We start from the raw sequence: 23927 nt of genomic DNA, 5'->3' as shown, positions 1-23927 counted from the left end.
AAATACAGAATGCAACACATTTTAGCAGTCTGAGTCAGTTTGCCCGAGTAACTGACTTCGGAACATTCAGTCGGAGATGACATGCATGCTTAATCCTTCAGTTTAAAATCAAGAAATAGTGCTATGGAAGTCTAGTCTTTGAATGTAATCCAAGGTTTTGAATGCAGTTCTGCTGATGGAAATGAAAATACAAAAGGAATATTTAATTACACCTGTTCAGATGCAATTAAAAAAAAAAAACTGATGTATAAAAATTTTCATATATACAAGGGAAGAAATATTATGACAAAACTGGTGCATATCATTTTTTTTATATATAAGGAAAGAGATGTAATGGAACCATTTTAATGGGCTACATTTTTTAGGATATTTTATTTTTGGGTCTATAAAAGATGGCTACATTTACTCAGCAAAAAGATTATGGAATCAATATTTTTTCTTCAGGCATAGAACTGTTTAGAGGACCTCAGTAATTAACCAGGGTCCTGTAATTTAGTTTAGTGCAGCACCACCACTGCAAGTGCCTGTTACATTAGTTTAGTAATGCAACAGGCACTTGCGGTGGTGGTGCTGCGGTAGCATTGTCGCCTCACAGTAAGACGCTGTCTGGTTCAATTCTCAGCTAGAGCGTCTTCTGCGTGGAGACATGCATGAATGGGCGTACCTTCGTTGTAGGTTGTGCGTCAGGCCTGGCAAGCCGGTACATAAAAATCAACTGCCAATCATTAGCGGACCGGAGTTCCGCTATAGCAACCCCTAACCGGGAAAAGCCGAAAGACACACAAAAAAAGTAACAGGCACTTCTCAAATAGGGGCTGTTAAACTAATCACTACCATCTTACCATGGATAAAGCAGCACAGCTGGTGATTATTAGCATTGTAAACTATTGTTTATTTTTCTTAACTTCATTAAATAACTTCATTGTACAATGGGCCTGTTTTCAGGTTATGGATATATCCGCACAATCCATGAAGTGAAGACCTCATCTGTGCATGCTGAGCATGCAAACATGGAAGGGATGTAGCTGTAATTTATACTGTCGATGTAGAGGCAACATGTCATTGTAGCTACAGTTTTTTCTTGAACTTGCTAGTGCTATCTTAGTGGCCACAAGTTTGATAGGGTAAGCTGTCTGGTGCACATACTTTTTTAGGATGTTAATTGTAGTTTATCAACACTAAAAAGGTTATTTTGCCAGCCAGGCAGACCTGTTTAACTACTTTTAGAAGTGGTGCACAATACTATCTACCCCCAGGTGACGAAAATCATACCCAATGAATTAGCTGTCCCATCTGCAACTTGCTCAACCATCACTCATGAATGTGTTAGTACACCTTACTTCTTTCACTTCAGAAGTATATCTCAGTCAGGAATCAGGAGCATATTTATAACTTACAGAATCTGGTTCATCTGGAGCAGATAACCTGTAGCCTAATTCCTAAAACTCTGCATCCAGTTTATCTCAAAACTACTGAACTGCATTTTTATTCTCTCTCAAACACACACTAATATCCAACATAATGAATCAAGCAAATGTTAGGCCCATCACCAGTATTACTCTACTATCTCTGAGTCTGGTTTGTCATTGTGGAATTCTCTCTGTGGTGCCTGCACTTGCTAAAACCTTAGAACACAGTTCATTGTTAGATCCCGGATTTATTAATAAAGATGGCTCAATACCAAAAGATCAGATATTTTATTCAAGGTTATGGTATCAGGACTGCAAACTAGTTTGTGTGTGCCAACATTCTTGAAGCTCTAGAGAGTGGGAAAAAAGTGCCATCCTTACTGACTTACTCAAAGCACATCCTGATAAAATGCTCATTGCTTCTTCACTGTTCTTTTATATTTGGCATACGGTCTGAAGCATGTGCCTGATTTCACAACAGTTTTACTGGCTAAGTGCTTCAGGTACTATATGGGAATTCTCTCTCCAACATAATCTTGCCTTTTGTTTCTGTAAATGTTTCAGTTTTGTAGGTCAGATTCATGATCACAGATTACATGTTTACTAAGAAATATTATGGAAGTATCCATTTTCAGTGTTATTTTCAATAAGTACTGTTTTTTCATTATGTTCTGTGACAACAGATGCATGTGTGGTATGTGAACTCAGTGTGTCCTATTTTGTTTTAATAAGTAGAAGTGTCGCACAGCTGGAGTTAAAGACACACACACACACATATGTATGCATAGATATATATATATATATATATATATATATATATATATATATATATATATATATATATATATATATATATATATATATATATATATATATATATATACACACACACATACATATATATATATATATATATATATATACACACACACACACACACATATATATACGTACATACACACACAAACACACACGCATGTCTGTCTGTGTATATATTTATGCACTGTGCTGCATGCTTTACACTAAATTGGTTAAATGTCATAGTGGCATGGAAATGGTATCTCTCATAGGTTCATAGGTTCATACTAGGCTATCTGCCCTAGGGCATTTATAAGCCTAGCCAGAGTGTGTTTGGCTTTCGCCACCCATTTTAAATTAATTTTGCTATGCCCTTTTTTGAGGTTAGTATACTGTGCCTCTGTCTAACAGTGACACAGAAGTGATACCCGGGGTAAACCTATGATCCCCCATCCACTCATCAAGATTCCTCTTGAAGAAAGTCAATGAGGGACTCTGCCTAACCTGGACTGGGATTTTATTCCAGAGTGAAGGGAGCCTCTGGGTTAGGAATCTGTCCCTCCAGCATGTCCTATTTATTTCAGTGTTGAGGTTCAAGTCTCTCGAGCGCGTAGCTCGATGGGATTTGGATTTTCTGAGGTGCAGCATGTCCATTAATTCCGGATTGGACATGGCTTTATACGTCAGGCACAGATCGCCTCTGAGAAGGCGGTATGTCACTGAGTACAGCTGGAGTTTCTTTAACTGGGCAGCATATGGCATCTGTTTGAGCCCTTTGATCCTCTTGGTGAGGTACTTTTGGGGTCTTTCCAGTTGCTGCAGGTGTCTGGTAAGGTACATCCCAAAAGGGGCATTGTACTCAATTATGGGCCTGATGAGGGATGAATAAAGAGGCACGGTGACTTCCCCTGATCTAGATGTGAATCCTTTCATGATTAGGTGGGCTATATAAAATGTTTTTCTAACCACTTTGGCCACGTGGTTGTCAAATGAGAGATTGCTATCAACTTGGGTCCCCAGGTCCCTAATTACGTCTTCCGTACTTAATGGATTACCACCCATGTGGTAATTTGTGGGCACTTTGTTTTTGCCAAAGGGGATGACTATACACTTTTTGCCATTTAGCTTGAGGCCATGGCTCTGACACCATTTGTCTGTTTCTATGAGGCCCTTTTGGAGGATGCTTGTGTCGGCTGGAGAGTCGATTATGGCGCCCAGTTTGCAGTCATCTGCAAACTTGGTCAGCCACAGTCCTTCCGTGTTGGCCTGTACCTCCGAGAAATATATACCGAACAAGAGAGGTCCCAGGGCTGAGCCTTGTGGGATGCCACTTGTAACTGATTTGGAGTCTCACATGGCTCTAGCAATTCTAACCATGTGGGTTCTGTTCTTGAGCCAGTTTGCAACCCATCTAGTGACATAGGAGTTTATATTTAAGCTGGTGAGCTTATCTATAATGCCCGGGTGGGGTATTGTATCGAAGGCTTTTGCGAGGTCCAGGTAGGCTGTGTGGACCACCTTCCCCTCGTCAATGGCCATGGTGACTGTTTCAAAGAAATCGACCAGGTTTAAGAGGCAGGATCTGCCCTTAAAGCCAAACTGGGTAGGATCCAGTGTCTGTAGGTCCCCAATATCTTTATTTATGAGGTCCATGATGATCCTTTCCATAGCTTTGCAGACCAAGCTAGTCAGGCTTATGGGGCAATAGTTTCCAGGATCCGTTGAGCACCACCTTTGTGGAGAGGGACCACTGTTGCTGTACGCCACTCTTTGGGTACATATCCTGTGGTAAGGCTGAGATTGAACAGTAGTTTTATGTTTGGGCTTAGCTCTTCTTGGAGTTCATGTAGGACGCAGCCCGGGACACCGTCTGGTCCCATTGATGCTGTGTTTTTTGCTTTGGAGAGGGCGGCTCTTACCTGGGCATCTGAGATGTCAGTGGGGGGGCAGCACTCTGCTGGGATAGATATTTGCCCTTTTGGTGGGGAGGGGGGGGGAGAAGTTTGTGCTGAACCTGTCAGCTAGGATGTTGGCAATGTCTGTGGGTTCGGTGTATTTTTTGCCATTTTGGACTAATTCTGAGCATATCTGGGAATTCCCACCCAGGTTCCTAACATAACTAAAGAAAGCCTTGTGATTATCCTTAGTGTCCTGTGCAATTTCTCTCTTGAATCTGGCCTTAGACGATTTTATGAGTGCCTGTAGTTTTTTGCTAACTCTGATCAGAGATGCCTTCCCTTTTTTGGATTTTGCTTTATCATGTAGCAGCTTCCTCCTTCTATTGTATAGTTTGTTTATGGCTGGGGTCCACCAGACAGGACGTCTGCCTTTGGAAGATTGGGTCTTGGTTTTATTTGGGATTGCATGATCCATGCATTGCTGAAGGTGTTCATAGAATGCGTTTATAAGGGATTCTGCGGTCTGGGCCGTATTTTCCACAGGCCCGGGGGCTTTGACGGATTCCACCTCGGTTTTGAGGAGTGTGAAATTTGCTTTAGAGAAGCTTTTCACTGTGGTTTTCTGGGCAGGGGGTGGGGTCGGGATGTGAATAGCCAGTGAGATTAGTTTATGGTCTGATCTTACCAGTGAGGGATACACTTCTGGTCTGGAGCATAGAGTCCCCATGTTGGTGATGATCAGGTCCAGTATGTTTTCCCCTCTTGTGGGAGTGGTAACAAGTTGTTCCATAGCGTTTGAGTTTATAAATTCTAGGAACCTTTGAGCTAAGGTGTTGGAGCTAGAATAATGCTCCCAGTCTATGTTTGGGTAGTTGAAATTGCCCAATATAATGGTGTTTGGAGAGACCTTCATATTTTCCAGTGTTCTCAGGAAGGCCGAGTGGGGTTCCTGGGTTTGGGAGGGTGGTCTGTAGCAGGCTATAAACTGGAAGGCAGTTTTACCCACTGTTAGTTGCACATGGATAGTCTCTGATGCTTCGTGCTGTGCCACCAACCTGGAGGTGTGGGTATCTTTGACGAATATTGATACTCCCCCTCCTTTTCTGGTTCGGTCCAAGTTTTGGGGCCAAAAAGCATGGTATGAGGTATAACCTGGTAGTGCTGGGGTGCTCTCGGGAGCCTTGAACCAGGTTTCTGTTACTGCACAGATATCGATGTTCTCCATGCTAAGGAGAGTTTTGAGTGCATGCATCTTGAGGTTTAGACTTCTGGCGTTGAGTAGCATTACTCTTAGTTTCTTATCCCTTGTAATACCTATGGAGGTGAGTTTGTCTTTTGAGCCTTGCCTAAAGAAGGCACTATGAGGGTAGCAAGAGCCTTTGCCAATATCCGAAAGCCCAGGGGTGACAGGTGCAAGCCATCCCTGGCGAAGCATTGTGGCTTGTCGAGCATGTCATCCCAGGCTGACAGGCATTGGATCCCCTTTGAATGATACCAATACTTAAGCCAATTGTTGAAATTAATCATCTTGTCTTCATATTGTGGCATCATTCTTGGTGAGGGTAAGATACTACTTAAGGTCAGGATCATACCGGCCTGGGCTACATGCTCAGAGAGCTCCTCTAGGTCTGTTTTCATGTTGTCCAGGGAGGTACGTCTCAGGTCATTCACACCAGTATGGACAATGACGGAGTCATATTTGTACTTGCTTTGGAGTGACCTGAGTGCTTGTGTTATGTGGCGGATCCTAGCACCCGACAAGCAGCTCACTGTGACCTTCTCCTTATTCAGCCTGGTGAGCGGGACGTCAGTGTGCCTGACGATAGAGTCACCTATTACAAGTGTATCAGGTGTGCTGTTTAGCCTTAAGGGCTGTGACTGTTTGGCACACTGGCTTTGTGAGCTATGTGTTGCATGTGTTTTGTTTTGGGGTAGCGGTTGCTTGGGTGTCTGCTTTGGAGGTCTCTGCTGCTTAGGCAGATTTTTATTTAGAGCCTCCGAGTATGTTTTTGTGTGTTTATGTGTTTGGTTTGCTGTCATGGTAGGTCTATGTGAGACTGGAATTGTAGTGAGGGTGGTTTCCTTCTCCTCCTGACTGGTTACGCCAGTACTGAGTTGAGAGAGCTTAGCCTCCAGTTTGGCTATATGGTTGCATCTCTCAAATGTGTTGGAATTTGTTGGGAGGAGGAGAGGGTTGTCTGTGTACATGAGGCAGTTGTAACATTGCCTCAAGATTCCCAGATTCACCAGCTGGACTGGAGAGGAGATTGACAACTGACCTTTGGACATGCTAGAATAGTATTGGGAATTCCTTTATAATTGAAAAAAGGGCCAATGGGGAACAAGGTACTCAAGGGAAGTTTGTGAGGGTGTAGTGCTTTTAATTTTTTAGTGCTGACTTATATAATTGCTTTAGTGAGCAAGTGCCAGGTAACTTAAATGCAATGTGTTACAGGTAACTTAAATGCAAAAATGACAAACAGTAACTTTCTTTCAAGTGAAACAAGGAAATAAGTACAGTAAGCAATGCAGATATCACTAGGGATCCACAGAAGTGCTGAAAAGCCGTGTTTTAGGTGGAATTAGCATTTCAGAGAAATAACAAGCAAACAAGCATACAAACAAAGCTAGATTCAGCAGGCCTGGGTCTAGTCTATGCTACAGCAAACAAGGTGTACCAGTTTCAGTAAGAAACAGTTCAAATATGCAGGCACTATAAACCTTTAACTAGAAATTCCCAGCTCAGAAGGGCAGAGTCCAGCCTCTCCTCCCACAAGAGTGCAGACCACGAACCTTCTTAATGTAAAATAACTGGCCTGAAGCCCAAGTGCTTAAACCAGAACTAATACTTCATCAAGTATTCAAGACCTACTTATGCTTGAACTAATCATAACTTAATAGGATAGGTGAAGAGCAAAAGAATTGTCATGTGTCCACTTATCAGTTACATCAGTGCTATTAGCTGCTCGTCTCTTGCTAGTTAACGTCCCTTATCAGTAGGATCTATCCTGACTGAGCTCTGTAGTAATTACAGGTCAGCTTTAATCTCCATACATTTCTTGACATTACATGCTAGACTAATGCATCAAAATCACTAAGGATTCCTTATTCTATTTTAAATACTTGCACCTCAGAATGGCCATCATGAGGAATGTCATATTCTACTTTTTCTTCCATCCATTCATCTTATTCTCCCATGTGGCTTGAATCTCCTTAATATGACGCAGTGTAGTCAAATTAACTTCTTCTGCATTTAGTTACCGCAATAGCACTATGATTCACTTGTTTCTTAGGTTCACTTTAGAAGCAGAGTTAAGTGTTAGTTAAAAGCTGCAAAAATCTTTTCACAGTACATTTAAATTATCTTCCATATTGGGTAAATACTAGGGTTGTCACATATTCAAAGCTGTAGTCATTAAACAGTTGCACATTTATTAATGGTAATGCAATGCTTCTTGGCATATGGGCTTAGGTGCATAAATATAAGAATTCTGTATTCTGTCATTTGTAGTTTATCAGCATTCTGAGAGTACTGATTATAGGTACTGCATATTCCAACATGGGGAGTAATAAGTTAATAGCAATAACATGTGATCGACTTTACTGTCTTGCAGCTTTAGATGGGAGAGGAAGGATATACATCTTGGTCAAATAGTAGTCCAAGATATTTGGGTGATGGAGAACACTGGCTTGAAATGTTTCATTGCATGACAGATGAAGTGGTACTGCAAAAGTGTAGTGTACTGTGCACTGCTGTCTTGACATTTTAAAAAACAAACTCAAATACATTTTCCTAAATTAAATAAGTGACTGAGGAATAGTGCATCACCGTTAGTAGTACTAATATTTTAAAACAGCCCCTGATTATTTCTAGGTCTGTGTCCGATTCTCCGAGAGCTATGCTTGAGGTGAATTTAGTATGATGTACTTTACTGACATCGAGTAAGAATTGACAAATACATTTTTGGAGTTCATTTTATCAGTTTTAGCAATACACCTGTAGACATGCACAAGCATATGTAGGTCTTGAATAATATTTATGGTGAGCTGTGCTGTATAGTCCACTTCAGGAACAGGCCGTCTGTACTTGTTGAACCATGGACAATGGGGAGGAGAGTTATTCCTCACACACAGAAAGCATCTTTTAAGATTTCAACAAGAAAAAATTTGCAGAGTCCCTCAAAGTTTCAGTAAGCCAAATGTTACACACACAGCCCAAAAAAACAAATGCTGTAAGAAACTTTCCAACAGGTGTTCTCAGTGGAATAACTATACGAAAATAATCCCCATATTTGAAACAATATGAACCTAGTACTGGTCTTAACTGTTAATAAATCTTTTTAACTTAGTAAGTCAAGTAAAAAATCCTACCAAGGATTTTGTGAATTCACAGTTTCTTTATTAGTAAGCACAGATGAGCGATCCATAAGACTTAATGGGTAATACATTTAAGAACAATTACTTAAACAGCAGCTGAAGTGGGAGTGGTAAAGTTTCCACTGTAAAGACAAATAAGTCCAGCTGCAGTAAAAAAAACAACCCCCACTCCTTCCCTTAAAATAAAGTAATAAAAAGGATCCAAGCTAACCTAAAATACAATGCTATTCAACATCCTAAAAATCTCAGTCTCTATTTATTTCAAATGTTGAAGCTGCAACCCTAGTGAAACTGTACAATTGGCATACAGTATCCATTTAAGGTTGGTCATCTGTTATGGCATATCTTTGATGAATAGTGAATATAAGTGGACAAAGAATGACCCTCAAACACACATGTTTGTAACAGGCTAGTATCCATTGACTCAGAGAATGGACGTAAATGAAAAGTAACAAATGATTTCTTAACAAACTACATTCGGGTAATATATAGAGGAAAAAAAAAAAAGACTCTCTGAAAAGTTAACTACAATAGAAGAAGGGGATGTCTTTAAAGGAATCCATATTAAGGTGACCAAGTATCAAGCTGATTGAAAGAGGAGAATGGAAGAATTCTGAAATTCTCAAAACCCTTCTCCCTGTCAGGTTCCTCCCACCTCCCACACAAAAAAAAAAAAAAAAAAAAAAAAAAACACACACATTCCATCTGGGAAGCAGCACAAATTCTAGACGGTGCCCTATAGGGTGAAAAGTTGTACAGACCAACCACTTTGGATATCTACTGTGATGTGAAGTATCCTCAAGACAGGAAAACAATGATCTCAGACTGTACACCATGGCAATGCCAGACACTCTACAATGTGAAATATGGCTCTAGGTGACTCGGTCATGTTGACTAATGTCACCTAATGGGAATGGTTATAGTGGAGGACGTGGCCTACACCAGGGACCCATGAGAATGGTTGAGGGGGGTGTTGGCTTGAATGCCACCATAAAGCCCAGCAGCTCTGGGTCAATAAGTTACTGACCTGTCAGTGTTCAATTGTCCCAGGTGAGGTTACCTAGGACAACACCGCAGAGCAAAAGCTGGACATAAAACCAATCAACCTACCAAACATGAACTAAGAATTGCTACACTCAGTGTAGGTCCACTGACAGGTTGTAGCCTGGAAGTGGATGACATGATGGTAAGGAGGCAGAGCATTCTATGCATCCAGGAGTATAGTGCAGCAAAGCCACTTGACTAGGGATGTAGAGTCTACTATTCAGGAGAAGGACAGACTAGAAATGGTGTGGGAATTGTGGTGAGAGGCTTCAGAAAACAGTGATGGATGTCTTCAAAAATGGCAAGAGTTGTAGCAGTCAGACTACTGTAATGTTAGGACAGTATTCATAATCTCTGCCTTTGCTCCACAGCAGGGTGTTAGTAAGGAAGAGAATGCATTCAGACAGCAGTTGCAGGACAACATGAATTGGTGTTGATAATCTGTGACCTGAATGCAAATATCAGGACAGACAGACTAGGATGTCTGGACTGCCTGGGTCCACATGGGTGAGGTAACAGGAATAAAGAAGGAAATGTCATTCTAGATCTATTTGGCAAATGGCTTGATGGTGACCAACACATGGTTCAGCAAGTAAAAACTCTCACAAGATCAAATACAAGAGTGGCCAACATGCAACTCAGGTAGACGTTCTCCTAATAAGGAAAGGGCACTGGGGTAGAAGCAGAAATTGCAACGTCATCCCCAGTTAAACAATCGACCCCAGAGCATAAAACACTGGTTACCACAATCAGCTGCAAGCAGTGGTCAGTGAAGGTCTAAAAATCAAGAAACACCAGGTTAATGACTTAGCTGAATGGAGTGAAAGCATAACAGTTAAAGAAATTACTCACGGCTCTGGCACCCCAAGAAAAAGTAGTAGTAGGTGGAGTTGAAGAATGGCAGCACATCAAAAGAGTGTGTGTGTGAGGACTACAGATATGTGGCTAAGCCAAGCATGGCAACAAGGTACAAAAGGGAAGCTGGTGGTGGAATGCAGAAGTCCAGGAAGTCATCAAAAGAAAAGAGTGCAGGAAAAAGTGAGAGACAGAAAAGACAAGCTAAGAAGGAATTCTGGTTGGCTAAGAGAGGAGTTGTCATAGCAAAGAACAAGGCATCAGAGGCACTCTACCATCGCCTGGAAAGTGACTCAGTAGATGGCATAAAGAAACTATGGGGATGCAAGGCAAACCAAAAGAGAAAGATAGTCACTGCTCATAAAAGATGCCAGCAACAACCTGCTCATCAGTGCACAGGACATCAAAGGCAGATGGAATGAACACTTCATATGTTAACTCCAGTGAAACCAGTAACATTATAAACCACAGGCTGCCACAATCAGCTGCAAGCAGTGTTCAGAAAAGGCTCTAAGGTAAACATAGACTAGGCTGAAGACCTGGAAATGTACTGGAGAGAAAGCACAATAGTTCAAGCAATTACTCAGGGCTCTAACATCTCAGGTAGAAGGGGGAAATAGGTGGAGTTGAAGAATGGCAGCATCTCAAAACAATATGCGAGAGGAATACAGAACAGAACAGATATGCTGCCAAGCCAGGTATGGTACCAAGGTAAATTAGGGAAGCTGGTGGAATACAGAAGCCCAGGAAGTCATCAAAAGAAAGGAATGTATGAAAATATGGACAATAAACAAGATGGACCAGGCTAGCAAGGAATATTGGTTAACTAACATGGGCTGAGACAAGAGTTGCAAGAGCAAATAACAATGCATCAGAGGCACTCTACCAGCTTCTGAAAAGTGACAACAGATGGCACAGGTAAACTGCAACAGATTACAAGGCAAAGAGAGAGAGATGAAGAAGGCAGTTTGACATCCTTTAGGGATGCTAGCAACAACCTGCTCACAAGTCCAGAGAACATCAAAGGCAGAAGTACTTTCAGTAGCTTCTGAATGACGAAAGCCCCACATAAGCTGTGCTGCCCAGACACAGCCAATGATGAAAGAGAACAAGCTCACCCTAGAAGAAATAAGGACAGCACTAAGAAAAACGTCACAGCTGATATGATAAAATGTTGGGTGAGACGGGGAGGAAAGGGCTCCTGACGGTACTCATAGCAGTACCAATAGAAATGCATATCCTAGATGAGTGAAGAATAAGCATACAATTCCAGTGCTCAAGTACAAAGGGGAACTTCACTCACTACTGTGGGCAGTACAGAGGTATCAAATGCCTAGCACGCTGCATCAAAGTTTGAGAGGGGGTAACTGACGGACTAATATGCAGAGTAAGATTGGAGATAAGCACTTTGGCTTCAGATCAGGGTGCAGCACAACTGACCTGATGTTTGCAGTGCGACAGATAGTGGAGAAATAGCAAAGAGTCCAATTGGGCATTCCTAGACTTGGGGAAATCATATGTCATGCTCCCAAAGAAGGTTCATTTGAGCAGTCCTGCTGTGGTTTGAATTCCCGGAAACATTGTATGTAGCCTGCAGTAATGCTACCAAAGACTATGGTACAGTGTTCATCCTCACATAGGGTTCACAGTGGTAGTGGGTGTGGGTGTGATGGTACAGCTATGAGCCCACTGCTGTTCATAATGATGATGGATATCAGCAAACAAGTTGGAGAATACAGATCAACAAAACTGCTGTATGCAGGTTATGCGGCATTGCTGAAGTTCTCGTTCAGAGTCTGTAAAGGATAGGGGAATTGAATGCAAAATTGAACACACATGGATTTAAAGTGAGTACAGATAAGACAGCTGCATTGGCCTCAAACAGGCAAAAATCAGAAGAGGCTGATAACTGAGATAGAAATAAAAATAGTGGACAGGTGAGATGAAGTTCCTGAAATGGGTAGTAGGTTGCACACCATGAGACAGACGAAGAAAAGAGGATGCAAGGGCAGGAACCAAAGTAGCTCAAATTGCAGAAAAAGTCAAAGAGAACAGATTACAGGGGTTCAGGCACATGTGCAGAAAAGCAGAAGACAATTTGGGACAGACAGGATGAAGGCAAGAGAAAATAAGTGTGTCCAGTAAAGAGATGGATGGACTGTGTTAGAGAAGACCTGCAACAGTCAGGCATAAGTGTCTAAATAGATAGGTGGCACTGAAGAGAGATGTCAGCAGTTGACATGACACCCCAACCCCATGTAGAAAAGGCAAAAAAAGAAGTTGATGATGATGAGTTGTGTTGGGCATGAAGACTGGGCACATTATAAACTCTAGATGTCTGAATGGTGTGAAGACTTCAGCATGAGTTTAGCCAGGATTTTTTAATTTGTGCACAGACTTCGACTGTATCACTTCGTCTACATAACAAGCGATAGTAAATTACTTGTGCATAGCATACATATTAAATAGTCAAAAATACAAAGTTCTTCAAATGACAGGAATAAACATAAATCAGATTTAATCCATTTGGCATTCTGAGAATAAAAGTAGTTTAACAAAAACTAGCTTTGAAAAATAAAAGCATGATAAATATGCCAGGACTTTATAAACAATCTTGGCACATTTCACTGCTCAAATTCAGTTTGTTATCACCTAAAGAGAAAGCCACATCTTATGCCTGTAAAGTATTACGGAAATATGGTATCTAGGAATAAATGCCCTCTCAAAATAATGCAAAAATTATTCAGTTCTCTTGATCCTAAAATCAGACCCAAGAAAACTCGATTAACCTTCATTGTTATCAGGTGTCTTGTCATTCAAACAGCTGCATTTTTATTGAGTGCTAAACAATTATATGAAAAGAAGCAAAACAACTTTCACAGACACTAGAGTTTACTTTTCTCTCCACCGCTTTGCAAGTTCAAGGGTGTGGTGGAATGTGGAATACACCCCCCCCCCGACAGAAGGGTACAAGGGGCTTGCCCCATGCAAAAACACCCTTACCTCTAAGGTTCAGAATAAGTGGGTTCATTATTTTTCTTTAAAAGTGCTACCAATCCACATGCATCTGTGTTATCTCATAAGCACTTCAGACAGAGGCAAATAATCTGTACAAGAATAGGATGTTTGTTTCTCAAAGCTTGGTTAATGGCCTGGATGAAAAATATGCAAATAAGAACATCCAAAATGTTGTCACATTTTGTCATAATTTACTGGTGGATACAAGAAACATTCAGTGAAGGTACAAAGTCATCTATAATGTGTGCACATGCATATACCATGTTGCCTGTTTGACACACACATTCATATACCCATATGCATTTAGAGCAATTTCTGTTTTACTCAGCACTCTACTGAAAATGATATCCACGCAGTTAACAACTCCCAATCTACATTAGTAATTAATATATAATCGCATGTGTATGTTTATAATCATAGATGTGTGTATATATACACCTGTGTGTTCATGCTGGTAAAACCCCTTAAAGTGAAACAAAATCCAGTTCTTCCATTTATTTTAAAGTATAAAATCATCCCTATTTCCTGCTTCTGTTTCCTGTATGTTGTATTTATGATCCATACTTAAACTTCTTAAAGTGCATTAACTGCAAGTTTACTTTGCAAGCATGTATGCAAGCTGTCTTACAAATTTGACACAGATATCACAAAAGACAAGTGCCTTGTCCAAGTCTGTGTTTATATTTGAAAAAAATGTGCAACTCATTTTGAGCTGGAAGAAAACGTATCACCTTCTACAACACAAGTGCTGTAGTGTCTTTACAGATTTTTCATAGTGGTGAATAAGGGTCACATGACAAAAGGGAACCAAAGTATGTGCTCAGACAAGTTCTACTTCTCTCTCAGTCACTGATTTAGTACTTCCCACATATACTTCTTTCAAGGCAGGCAAAAAGTTCTTGTGGGCTTGTTTTACAATTACCTGGTGCCTAGCCGGTGACATTTTCATCAGGTCAGAGTCCATACTCCACCTCAAACAACTTTCCGAGAAGGTGACTAACTTCATCCGTTTACCTGAAGATGGAAAAGTTTAAGGAAATAACTGCTCCAGCTGGTGACAAGTTTCGGTAAGAACAAATGCTACATAATTATAGCTGAGGGTGAAATTAAAAACGCAGTTAGCAACAAAAGTTCTGAGCAATGCTTAGAGGTGATATTTTTTATATAAGCCTACTACACTTTACCAGTTAAAGGTGTCACCTTAAGTGTGGTTGGAAGATGCATTCCCATTGTTTTTAGAAGTCTAAGGTTATTCTTAAAATATGCTTCTTACAGTTTACAGTAAAATTAAATAGATTTCTTTAATGTCAGTTGACTTAGAACAAATATTTAGCCAAGTTCACAGTTGTAGGCAGCATGCAATTTTCTGCGATGTTAAAGTGATAACATCTTGGCAGCTGTCTTAGAAACAAGCCTTGTACTTTATGCTATTCTGAGTATTAAATTATTTACGTTTTTTTTCTAGTACTGAAAACACAAAACTGTTACATTTATCTGAATGCAGAATATTTGTTGGATTTCAGTAACTAAATCTGCAGTCTCTAAAAATATAGGTGTCCTGTGCCAAAAATTATGTATAAAATCTTAAAATCTAATTTTCAAAGCTTTTTTCCCTGCAGTAATCATTAGTTATGCTCAGGGAGTTATTTTATTATTGCATTGACTGTGTCATTCATTGCCCTGTATACAATCTACAATTATTTCGAACTTAACATCACAGAGAAGGAATGAAGGGAACTGTAAGAGAAAAGGGATGTGGTCAGCCGATTCAGTCCATTGCAAAAGATAAATTTAATCAGAATTACTTTTATGCAGATTAGTAGCATTCTTGTGATTTTAGAAAATAAGAACTTTTCAGGTCATCCTATGTTCTATCTATATTTCACTATGTCTACATTTATTGCATTAAGATGCATTGGAATGTTGAACAGAGATGCATATAATGCTCATATTGGTTTTCAAACGTGCAAGATATAGGTTCATATGGGTTTACTAGGCTAACAACTACAAGGGCTTTTTTAAGCCATATGTAGTGTATTTATCTCAGAATGGCTTATTATCCTAAAGTTATTTTCTAGATCCATTTCTTTGCATGCTTATTAAACTGCACGATTTATGATTTGCAGTGAAACTGTTGTCACTGTAAATGTAGCAAGACAACAGACCACAGTAAGATTAACCACTCACTGCATCAATGGATGAAACACAGCTTTTGTCTGTTCCTGCTCTTTACTTAATTTTATTTTTATTGGCACATGTGAACCATTTTAAATAGCTCTGAGTTTCAAGAACTTCATCTGTTCTGTTTTACACAACTCCATTGCATAGAGCATCCAACAATTTTTGTAGGTTCAATATTAAACTATTTTTCTTTTGTAAATTCCTCAGGTTACTATTTGAATACAAGTTTCTACTTATTTGTAGGTAGTAGTTTTTCATGAAGCATAGTATATTAACATACTTTAGTTAAATTAATTATTAGCACAGTTCTATGTTCAGTTTAGAAGTATATATTACAGAATATTATCACCTCCAAATATAGGCTCCTTATTCTACTCTTACCAGGGTCCGATAGGCTATGTAGCAATAAAAAGCATGTTTTGTACAATGAAGGCTTACAGGAGAATATACAAGTGTAATTTTAATGATCAGCTGAGGCATGTTCAGTCATATCAGTAAAACAAACATTTGCAGCCATGAATACACAGCAGGTTTAAGTAGGAAGCTTGGTCTGGAGCAGAGAGAATTCAGTAGTAAGTCAAGGAATTGCCTTAAGATGCAATGATGTGGAAATTAAGAAATACCAAATGTTGCTATGATTCATACTGTACATAGATAGTGATAAAAGTTTAGCATCATCTAGATTTTATTTTAAATAAAAACTTGGTATACTACGTGTTTATAATGTAAGATGTATAAATTACTTCTGTTATATCAGTATAAGAATGTTTCCATGTTACTTGGCCATTTCTAGGTTTAGCAGCATAGTTGTATTTTTTTGGCAGTGTCTTCTGTTGAATATACAAGTTAATTTATTAAGAAACCAAAAAAAGGAGAGTTCAAAACCAGGAAGTCAAAAATCCAGGCAGTTGAACAGAAGCCAAGTTAGTTACTAAGTTAGTTAGTAACTTGATAAAGCTCGGAACATCCGAGCGAAAGCGCTTGTGTAACTGTGTTTGATTGTGGTTTTTTGTACTAGTTCGTGGAATAAAAGGATTGGAAAACTACGAATCACACTCTTGGCTTCTGTTCAACTGCCTGGATTTTTGACAAGTTAATTTATTAACTTTCATGGAAATTTGACCTATAAGTAATCATGTTTAGTGTGAAAGATTTGCACAATTAATTAAGAATTAATGCATTCCTTACAAAATGTGGATAGTTTCCTTTTCTTTCCTTTCAGATACTGTTAACTGCAGTTTTAGTTAATGCAGGTAGGAATCAGTATTGAAAAAAACTCATCTCCTGGGTTTGTACATGGGGGGGGGGGGTCACCATGTCTTTGGCTGTGAAAGAAACGTTCAAAATTCACAGCCATCAGATAGCAGTAACCTCATTAACTGCTCTTAGGTGGTGATATTAAAAATAAATTTCACAGTGATATCCCTGTAGATTCAAATTATTCGGACAGGACAGAAATGATTCCTAATTAGAAATGAGGACATGATGGATCAATGCTGATCCTCTGCTTGGGCAAATGGACAAGACAGCTACAGTGATAGCATGGGCGGTGCTATTTTTTTCCAAAATGAGACCAAGCCAGACTCATACTAGACACTTCAGGCCATCTTAGCATGGATACAGGATAAAGGTCTTGGAACCAAACCAACGGTCAAAAGGGGAATATAATGGAAAGAACATGGCAAAACAAAACAAAAAAGGGGAAGATTTTAAATATTTTTCTTAGAGACTAGAAAATTACTAGGATAAGTTTTGCATCACCCTGCATTTTCTGAAGAAAATGAAGTTTAAACTGAAATGTCTGCCAGTCACCACATTCTTCAAAATGTTTCAAGAAATCCACAAGTTTTATAAGGAACACATCAAAAGCATGCAGGAAAATCGGGGACATTCTGTGAAATCAGGGACAGTTAAGAGAGTCATATTTGTGTGTGTTTAGTGATCAGCAGGCTAGTGCATTAGTTTTTCAAGTGGGGATAGATATTCATGATTAAAATGTGCAAAGATTTTTTTTCAGAAGAGTCCAGTAATTAGAATGCAGCAGAACTGATTTCTATGACTAAATCTCCATATAACACCATGTATATTCCATTCACATGTGTTGTGTCAGGTGCTTTCCCAAAACTGCTATGTGAAAAGATCCAGCCATATAGATGTGTGAGACTGGCTAATAATCTGTTTGTAGAGCTAAACGTCATTTATATTTGTGTCTGCATGTAGAGCAGAGTTAATACACAGTGGAGTTTGTGTACTTGTAATGGTGTAATCATGTGGCAGGTAGTGGTTTTCTTGGAATAGTACACTTAGTGGAGAATTCACTAAAATGGGCAATATTAATATAAAAGCCAAGAATGAATGGAACAGCTTACACTGGAAGTAGGATGTGTGACCAACAGCAGGACCCTAACTGAAAGAGTGCTGCTCTATGAAATGTAAAGGAACTGAAGGAAACCAGAGTTATTTTCCACCTTCCACAAAGACAAAGCAGACAGAGTGCATTAAATTGAATAGGGGTTTGGGAGGGTAGCGTGTGATATTGGGATATTTTATCAGAAATCAAGAGGTTTGGTGTTACCATAATCAATGGCTGCTCAACCATACACCTAAAAGGAAATAAGATCACAGATCTAATATAAAGTGTAAAGGTTTAAAAGACCTACAAACAAACAAACCCAGAGTAATACAGACCATTACGTCTACTCTCATGTTGTATATCTAATATAAAGTGTAAATGTTTAAAAGACCTACAATCAAACAAACCCAGAGTAATACAGACCATTACGTCTACTCTCACATTGTACATCTAATATAAAGAGTAAATCTTTAAAAGACCTACAAACAAACCCAAGAGTAATACAGACCATTACGTCTACTCTCATGTTGTATATCTAATATAAAGTGTAAATGTTTAAAAGACCTACAATCAAACAAACCCAGAGTAATACAGACCATTACGGCTATTCTCACGTTGTACATCTAATATAAAGTGTAAATGTTTAAAAGACCTACAAATAAACCCAAGAGTAATACAGACCATTACGTCTACTCTCATGTTGTATATCTAATATAAAGTGTAAATGTTTAAAAGACCTACAATCAAACAAACCCAGAGCAATACAGACCATTACGTCTACTCTCACGACCTACAAACAAACAAACCCAGAGTAATACAGACCATTAAGTCTACTCTCATGTTGTGGAAAAATAATGGAGAAGGTAATATTGAATAAGTTATTGTCAGAATTGTTAAAGCTGGGACTTGAAACCATTTATCAGCATTCCTGTGTTGAAAATAGATGCATTACAACTTGTAACATGGATGTTCTATAGTATATTAACAGCTATTAATGAACACTTGTGATTTGATGTAATTTATATATTTTCAGCGTCAGCATTTGACAGTCATACACAAAATACTTAACAATAAATTAGAACTAGGTATTGATGTACTCTTGATAAGATGGATAGCTACATGGCTTACAAATGGGACATGGCAAGAAACATACAGCAACTGGAGAAGTGAAATTCCTGGTTACAGTCAGGGTATCCCACAGAGGCTCTGTCCTAGGCCCATATTTGTTTACACTGTATGTTTCAGACCTATATCTTTTTCATTTGAGGTGTTCTACAGACTCTAGGCAGATTACTTGAAATTGTGTAAACCGAGTACATGTGTCACAGATAAGGCATATCTGGAAAATACCTTGTATAAATTGACCATTTGGGCACAGGAGAGTAATATGCTTATAAATACATCAAAAACTAAACACTGGAGATTTGCGAGACAAACTACAAGGTGAATATTTAATGCAGTACACAGTGCTTGAAACTGTAAATTCATTTAAAGACCTGGCTATGTGGGCAGATCCAACTTCAAGTTTTTCTGATCATATCAACCAACTGGTTAATAACAGTTATAGAACTATGGGCTGTATAAAAAGATTTATAACGTCTAGGAGATCAAAAATGAAGAAGTCATCAATTGTTAGTTACATTAGACCCAAACTTGAGTATGGCATAACAATATGGAAACCTTTAAGAACCCAAGCATGAGTAAACTGGAAAGAGTACAGCAGAAATATACCAAGGGCCTCCATGGATGTGAAAATGTAAATTATTTTACAAGAATAAAATATCTGAACTTGTACAGTGTCTCATACAAACATTTAATAGGAGAACTTATTCAGGTATAATAAGACATTTAGAGAAAGCTACCTCAGAATGTTTAGGGTTATTAAAATCATCAGATAACCTAGGTTGATTCTATAGGAATGAGAATTGTACCAACTGATTCTCTGTTCCATGTGGCAGCTGCTCTCCCAGACTACCAAATTCAATTATGCAAACACTAGTTTAGATATTTTTTAAGAACAGCCTGGACACTTATGTGAACAACTGTTTTGGTCTATTGGCAGGCTAAAAGGGCATCAATGCCCGTGCTTGAAATATTTGTATGTATGTATGTACATACAGGCTGATTATAACACCCAAACAATATCAAACGTTTGACTAAATTATCCTAACAGAAGTTAACAAACCAAGCCAGGTCTACTTTCTCCACAGACTAAAATGGCAGAAATATACTACAAAACATTTCAGGAGCCCCAAATATATATATATATATATATATATATATATATATATATATATATATATATATATATATATATATATATATATATATAAATAACTTCACCATACAGCACAAACGCTAAAAATCAAAACACAAAGCAAAAACAAAAAACACAAAAATACAAAAAAAAGTCAAGTCTCTACCATTTGCAGTGAACAAAATACACTAATCAAACTAGAAAAACTGAAAATATACACTACTAAATCAACAAACATAGCATCACCCCTTGATTGACCAAACTGACCTCAAAACACAGAACAATGTAAAAATATAAGAAACAAAAACCCCTTAATGTCAGCCAGTAAGAGAGCATAGTAATAAATATTTGGAAATTAATACAGATTAAATATAGTATATCAACAAAAATCACGCCACAAAAACATGCTGTAGTGGACGAACAACAAACACTACCACCAAGAATAAATAAATACTTTTACTGAATGAGTTAAAGCACTTTCATTTCAATAAAATTGTCAATATAAAAGCAATAAAAAATATTTAAATTTAGAAAAGCACAGATCTATGCCCTTATTTGTGAGCAAGAAACTTAACATAAGGTAAACTGATATCACTATGCTCCTGTCATTCGGGAAACCAACCAAAGTTGTACATGTAAAATATTCACAGCTGCACTGCTAAAAAGAATAAGAAATAAAAAAGTGTGCGTTTATGTGTACGTGTCTGTGTGTGTCAGCATGCACACAAGTGACTAACACCCAAATCATATTTTGATATAGCTAAATTATACATTTAAAATTTTTCATTTGTTTTTAAAAATGTTATATACTGCACTGTATTGTGCTATAATGCATGAAGATTTCATTATAGAATGCTTTTAACACCCATGCAGGGCGTTTGCCTCGCACCTTAGCATAACATTAACATGGGTTTGTGCTTTTGCTTCGTAACTAATCAAATGTGGCACAAACTACTGAGATACGGACAGAAGCAGACAGTGTGACAAAGATGGACGGAAAAGTAGAGAAACAAAGAATGGTAGAATAAAGACACGCCTTCTGACATACAACATAGTACTAGATACGAAGACATTCCGTCATTAAATAGAAGAAAGGAATTCAAATGTTGCAAGCTTAGTATTTATGTTGACCCCCCCCAGATGACAATTATCAATACCCAAAGAGTTCTTCTAGATGTTTTGTATACAGTTAATAAATGGAAATGTAGTTGATAAAAACCTGGAATAGCTGACTATCTGCAAATATCACAAATGAATGAGGACTGGGTTTTAGCACTTTGCCAGTTTTATATTTACATAATACACAAGTTATAAACAAAGGAGTGTCAGTCTTATGTCAGTCTTGGCTACAGCCCTAGAAGATGTCCATCACCAGGAGAATCTCAGTAATCCGTGAATCGTATCTGCTAAATCATCTTTGTATTTAAACTATAAAACAGTTGCATCATAATGTTTTTGAAAGGTCACATGCCCCTGGCATCTCTAACTTTTTTTTGATGCTCTTTGCATTTCCACCGTCCAAGGAATTTCCTCATTTATCGTATCACCCTCAGCACTTCTTCTATTCCCCCTCCTTCAGGACAGCTCGTGAAGGATTTTGTTGGGTGAAGGACATAATTCAAGAACCTGCACCATCATTGCCCTCCCTAATGTGGCTGCATGAAATGTGGCTACAATGAGTACATCCACTTAATACACCACACCACTAACATCTGCTTTTAAATGTGGGTCAAAGGTCATGCCAGCCTTTGCTGGAAGGCTCAAACATTTACCTAGAGCAACCCTTAACCTGGGAATAGAGAGAACATTCTCACCATCTGAGTCTTCCAACCCCTCCCCAAATAAAAAGTCCATTCCTAATCCTAAATTACCAGCAACATCTGTTAACACCAACCATGCTCCAACAGGTTGAGCTGTTGTTTAATGGACAGCATCGCCAAGGATTAAGGTGCAAGGACTATGTCATGAATAGCATTCTTGTCTATTTTGAAGATAATAGAAACCTGTAGACTCAGTAGCCCCCAAATATATGACTGTTTAAGTTAAATACAGACCTATAGTCTTCAATTTAATTCCTATTGTCAAGAAGTATATTTAAAAAACTTGCTGCATGCAACCTTTCAACTGTCATGCATAATATGGAACTCCTTAGCAAAAATCATAAACCGATTAGATGGAATTTTCCAGCAGCTGGTCACGATTTGATTGGATTTTATAAATCTAAAAGTGGCAAACTAGTATACATGGAAGGTTCATGCCATTACTATAGTCTTGTATTTTTGGCAGATATAAATTTTGATTTTGCCTGTAGCACAGGTCATGGTTGAAAAGGGTTCCATGGCACAGGCTATGTTCCGGGGCAACAAATAACGACCAAGTTCTACCAGCCTAAGGTTGAAAATTTGGCACTTACCTCAACGTGGCTGGGATTTGAGAGCATACATAAAGGACTGCTTTGAGGACAGGCAATGGAAAGTTAAAGAAAAAAATGCAGGGGGGGTCAGCAAAATATTACAAAAAATGCATGTGAAGACAAATTAAGATGAAGAAAAAGGATAGCTAGACATAACACTCCATTTCCTTTTGAGATACCATGATCTTCAATGTAACTGTTTCAGTTTTGGATAACACACACACACTAAATAAGCCCCTGAGAAAATCTGTGGGGTTTTAGAGAATTACAGTTTGGTGATATGTGGTTCATTTAGTAATGCTCTTAAATAAGGTATGGTTATCAAAACTAGTGTTGAGAGATATGCAGATAACTGTTTCAGACAGACAGCATTAACTGCTGAATTAATGGTTTCTTTGCAGAGTTCTCCACAGACTCAGTCAGCAGATATTTGTTCAAGAATTGGCTTGAAATTTGACATGCTTTTCATACATAAACATTTCCATGAATAGTGCTCAATTTCTCATCTCACTTTTCCGTCATTGTTTTTTAGAAGGAACATGGACTTCTAATGTCTGATATATAGAAAATGGGCTTAAATAAAATGCTAAAAAATGAAACGTTGTCATGTTTGTCAGACAGACCATCCTCCCAGCATGCAACACTGACAATATCCCCACTACAAAATTAAAATATAGTTAGAGACCTTAAAACGTGGGTTGATGATTCATTTTTCTTTGATTATCATGTAACAACGGTTGTCAAGAAACCCATCTGCTTGGTGCAGCTGAAAACCAAGGGAATATCACTTAGATCTAAAGATGTTGATGTCCCTTGCATTAAACACTGGTAAGACCAGTTACAGAACGCAGCACCCCTTTAGGATGCATGCTCCCCAAAACACATCAAGCAGGTGTACAGATACCAAAGATGGTTAACCAAGAGGATCACAGCCTTGAAATCAGCAAGCTACCAGAAAAGACAGTAGTCCTTTTCTGTGTCTTACAGACTCTACAGTAGAGACCTGTGCCTTGCTTTGTGAGCAATCAGGGACCTAGTAGAATAGATCTCGTTTGTCTTCACAAATCAAACCGTCCCAAAAATACATGAAAGAAGATCTACCCCTGTTTTAGCAGATGAATAAAATAAAGTGATCCATCTGCAGATAAATTATTGTGATAACTTATCTTCCTTCAAACAAGACCTGGATAATTTGATGGTCATTTTATATATTCACCCAAGGCTCGACAGCCCTAGCCCTCCTTGAGAGGGAAAATTATGGTCTAGTGTGGGTATTGGCAAGGCATAACCGTTACAAAATTCCACAGCCTTCATCTTCCCAGGA

At 38.6% G+C, this 23927-nt stretch overlaps 1 protein-coding gene across 8 annotated transcripts in view; it reads left to right on the top strand.

Annotated features, from left to right (window-relative positions):
• The window catches only part of BLNK (B cell linker), a 964832-nt gene that overhangs the window by 402058 nt on the left and 538847 nt on the right, over nt 1-23927 (top strand). For 3 of the 8 annotated variants that reach the window (XM_044056715.1, XM_044056712.1, XM_044056710.1), the window contains exon 1: nt 14244-14466. The exons of the other annotated variants lie outside the window; for them this stretch is intronic. In XM_044056715.1, coding sequence (XP_043912650.1) covers nt 14420-14466 — 47 coding nt within the window. In that variant the 5' untranslated portion in view covers nt 14244-14419. Of the gene's footprint in view, nt 1-14243; nt 14467-23927 lie in introns of those variants that run through there. 8 annotated transcript variants of the gene reach the window in all.

The sequence above is a fragment of the Protopterus annectens genome, chromosome 14.part0 (genome assembly GCF_019279795.1).
Source record: "Protopterus annectens isolate FY-2018-M chromosome 14.part0, PAN1.0, whole genome shotgun sequence".
NCBI classification, from domain to species: Eukaryota; Metazoa; Chordata; order Ceratodontiformes; family Protopteridae; genus Protopterus; species Protopterus annectens.
The sequence above is the reverse complement of the archived record's forward strand: the minus strand, read 5'-3'. Positions and strand labels throughout refer to the sequence as shown.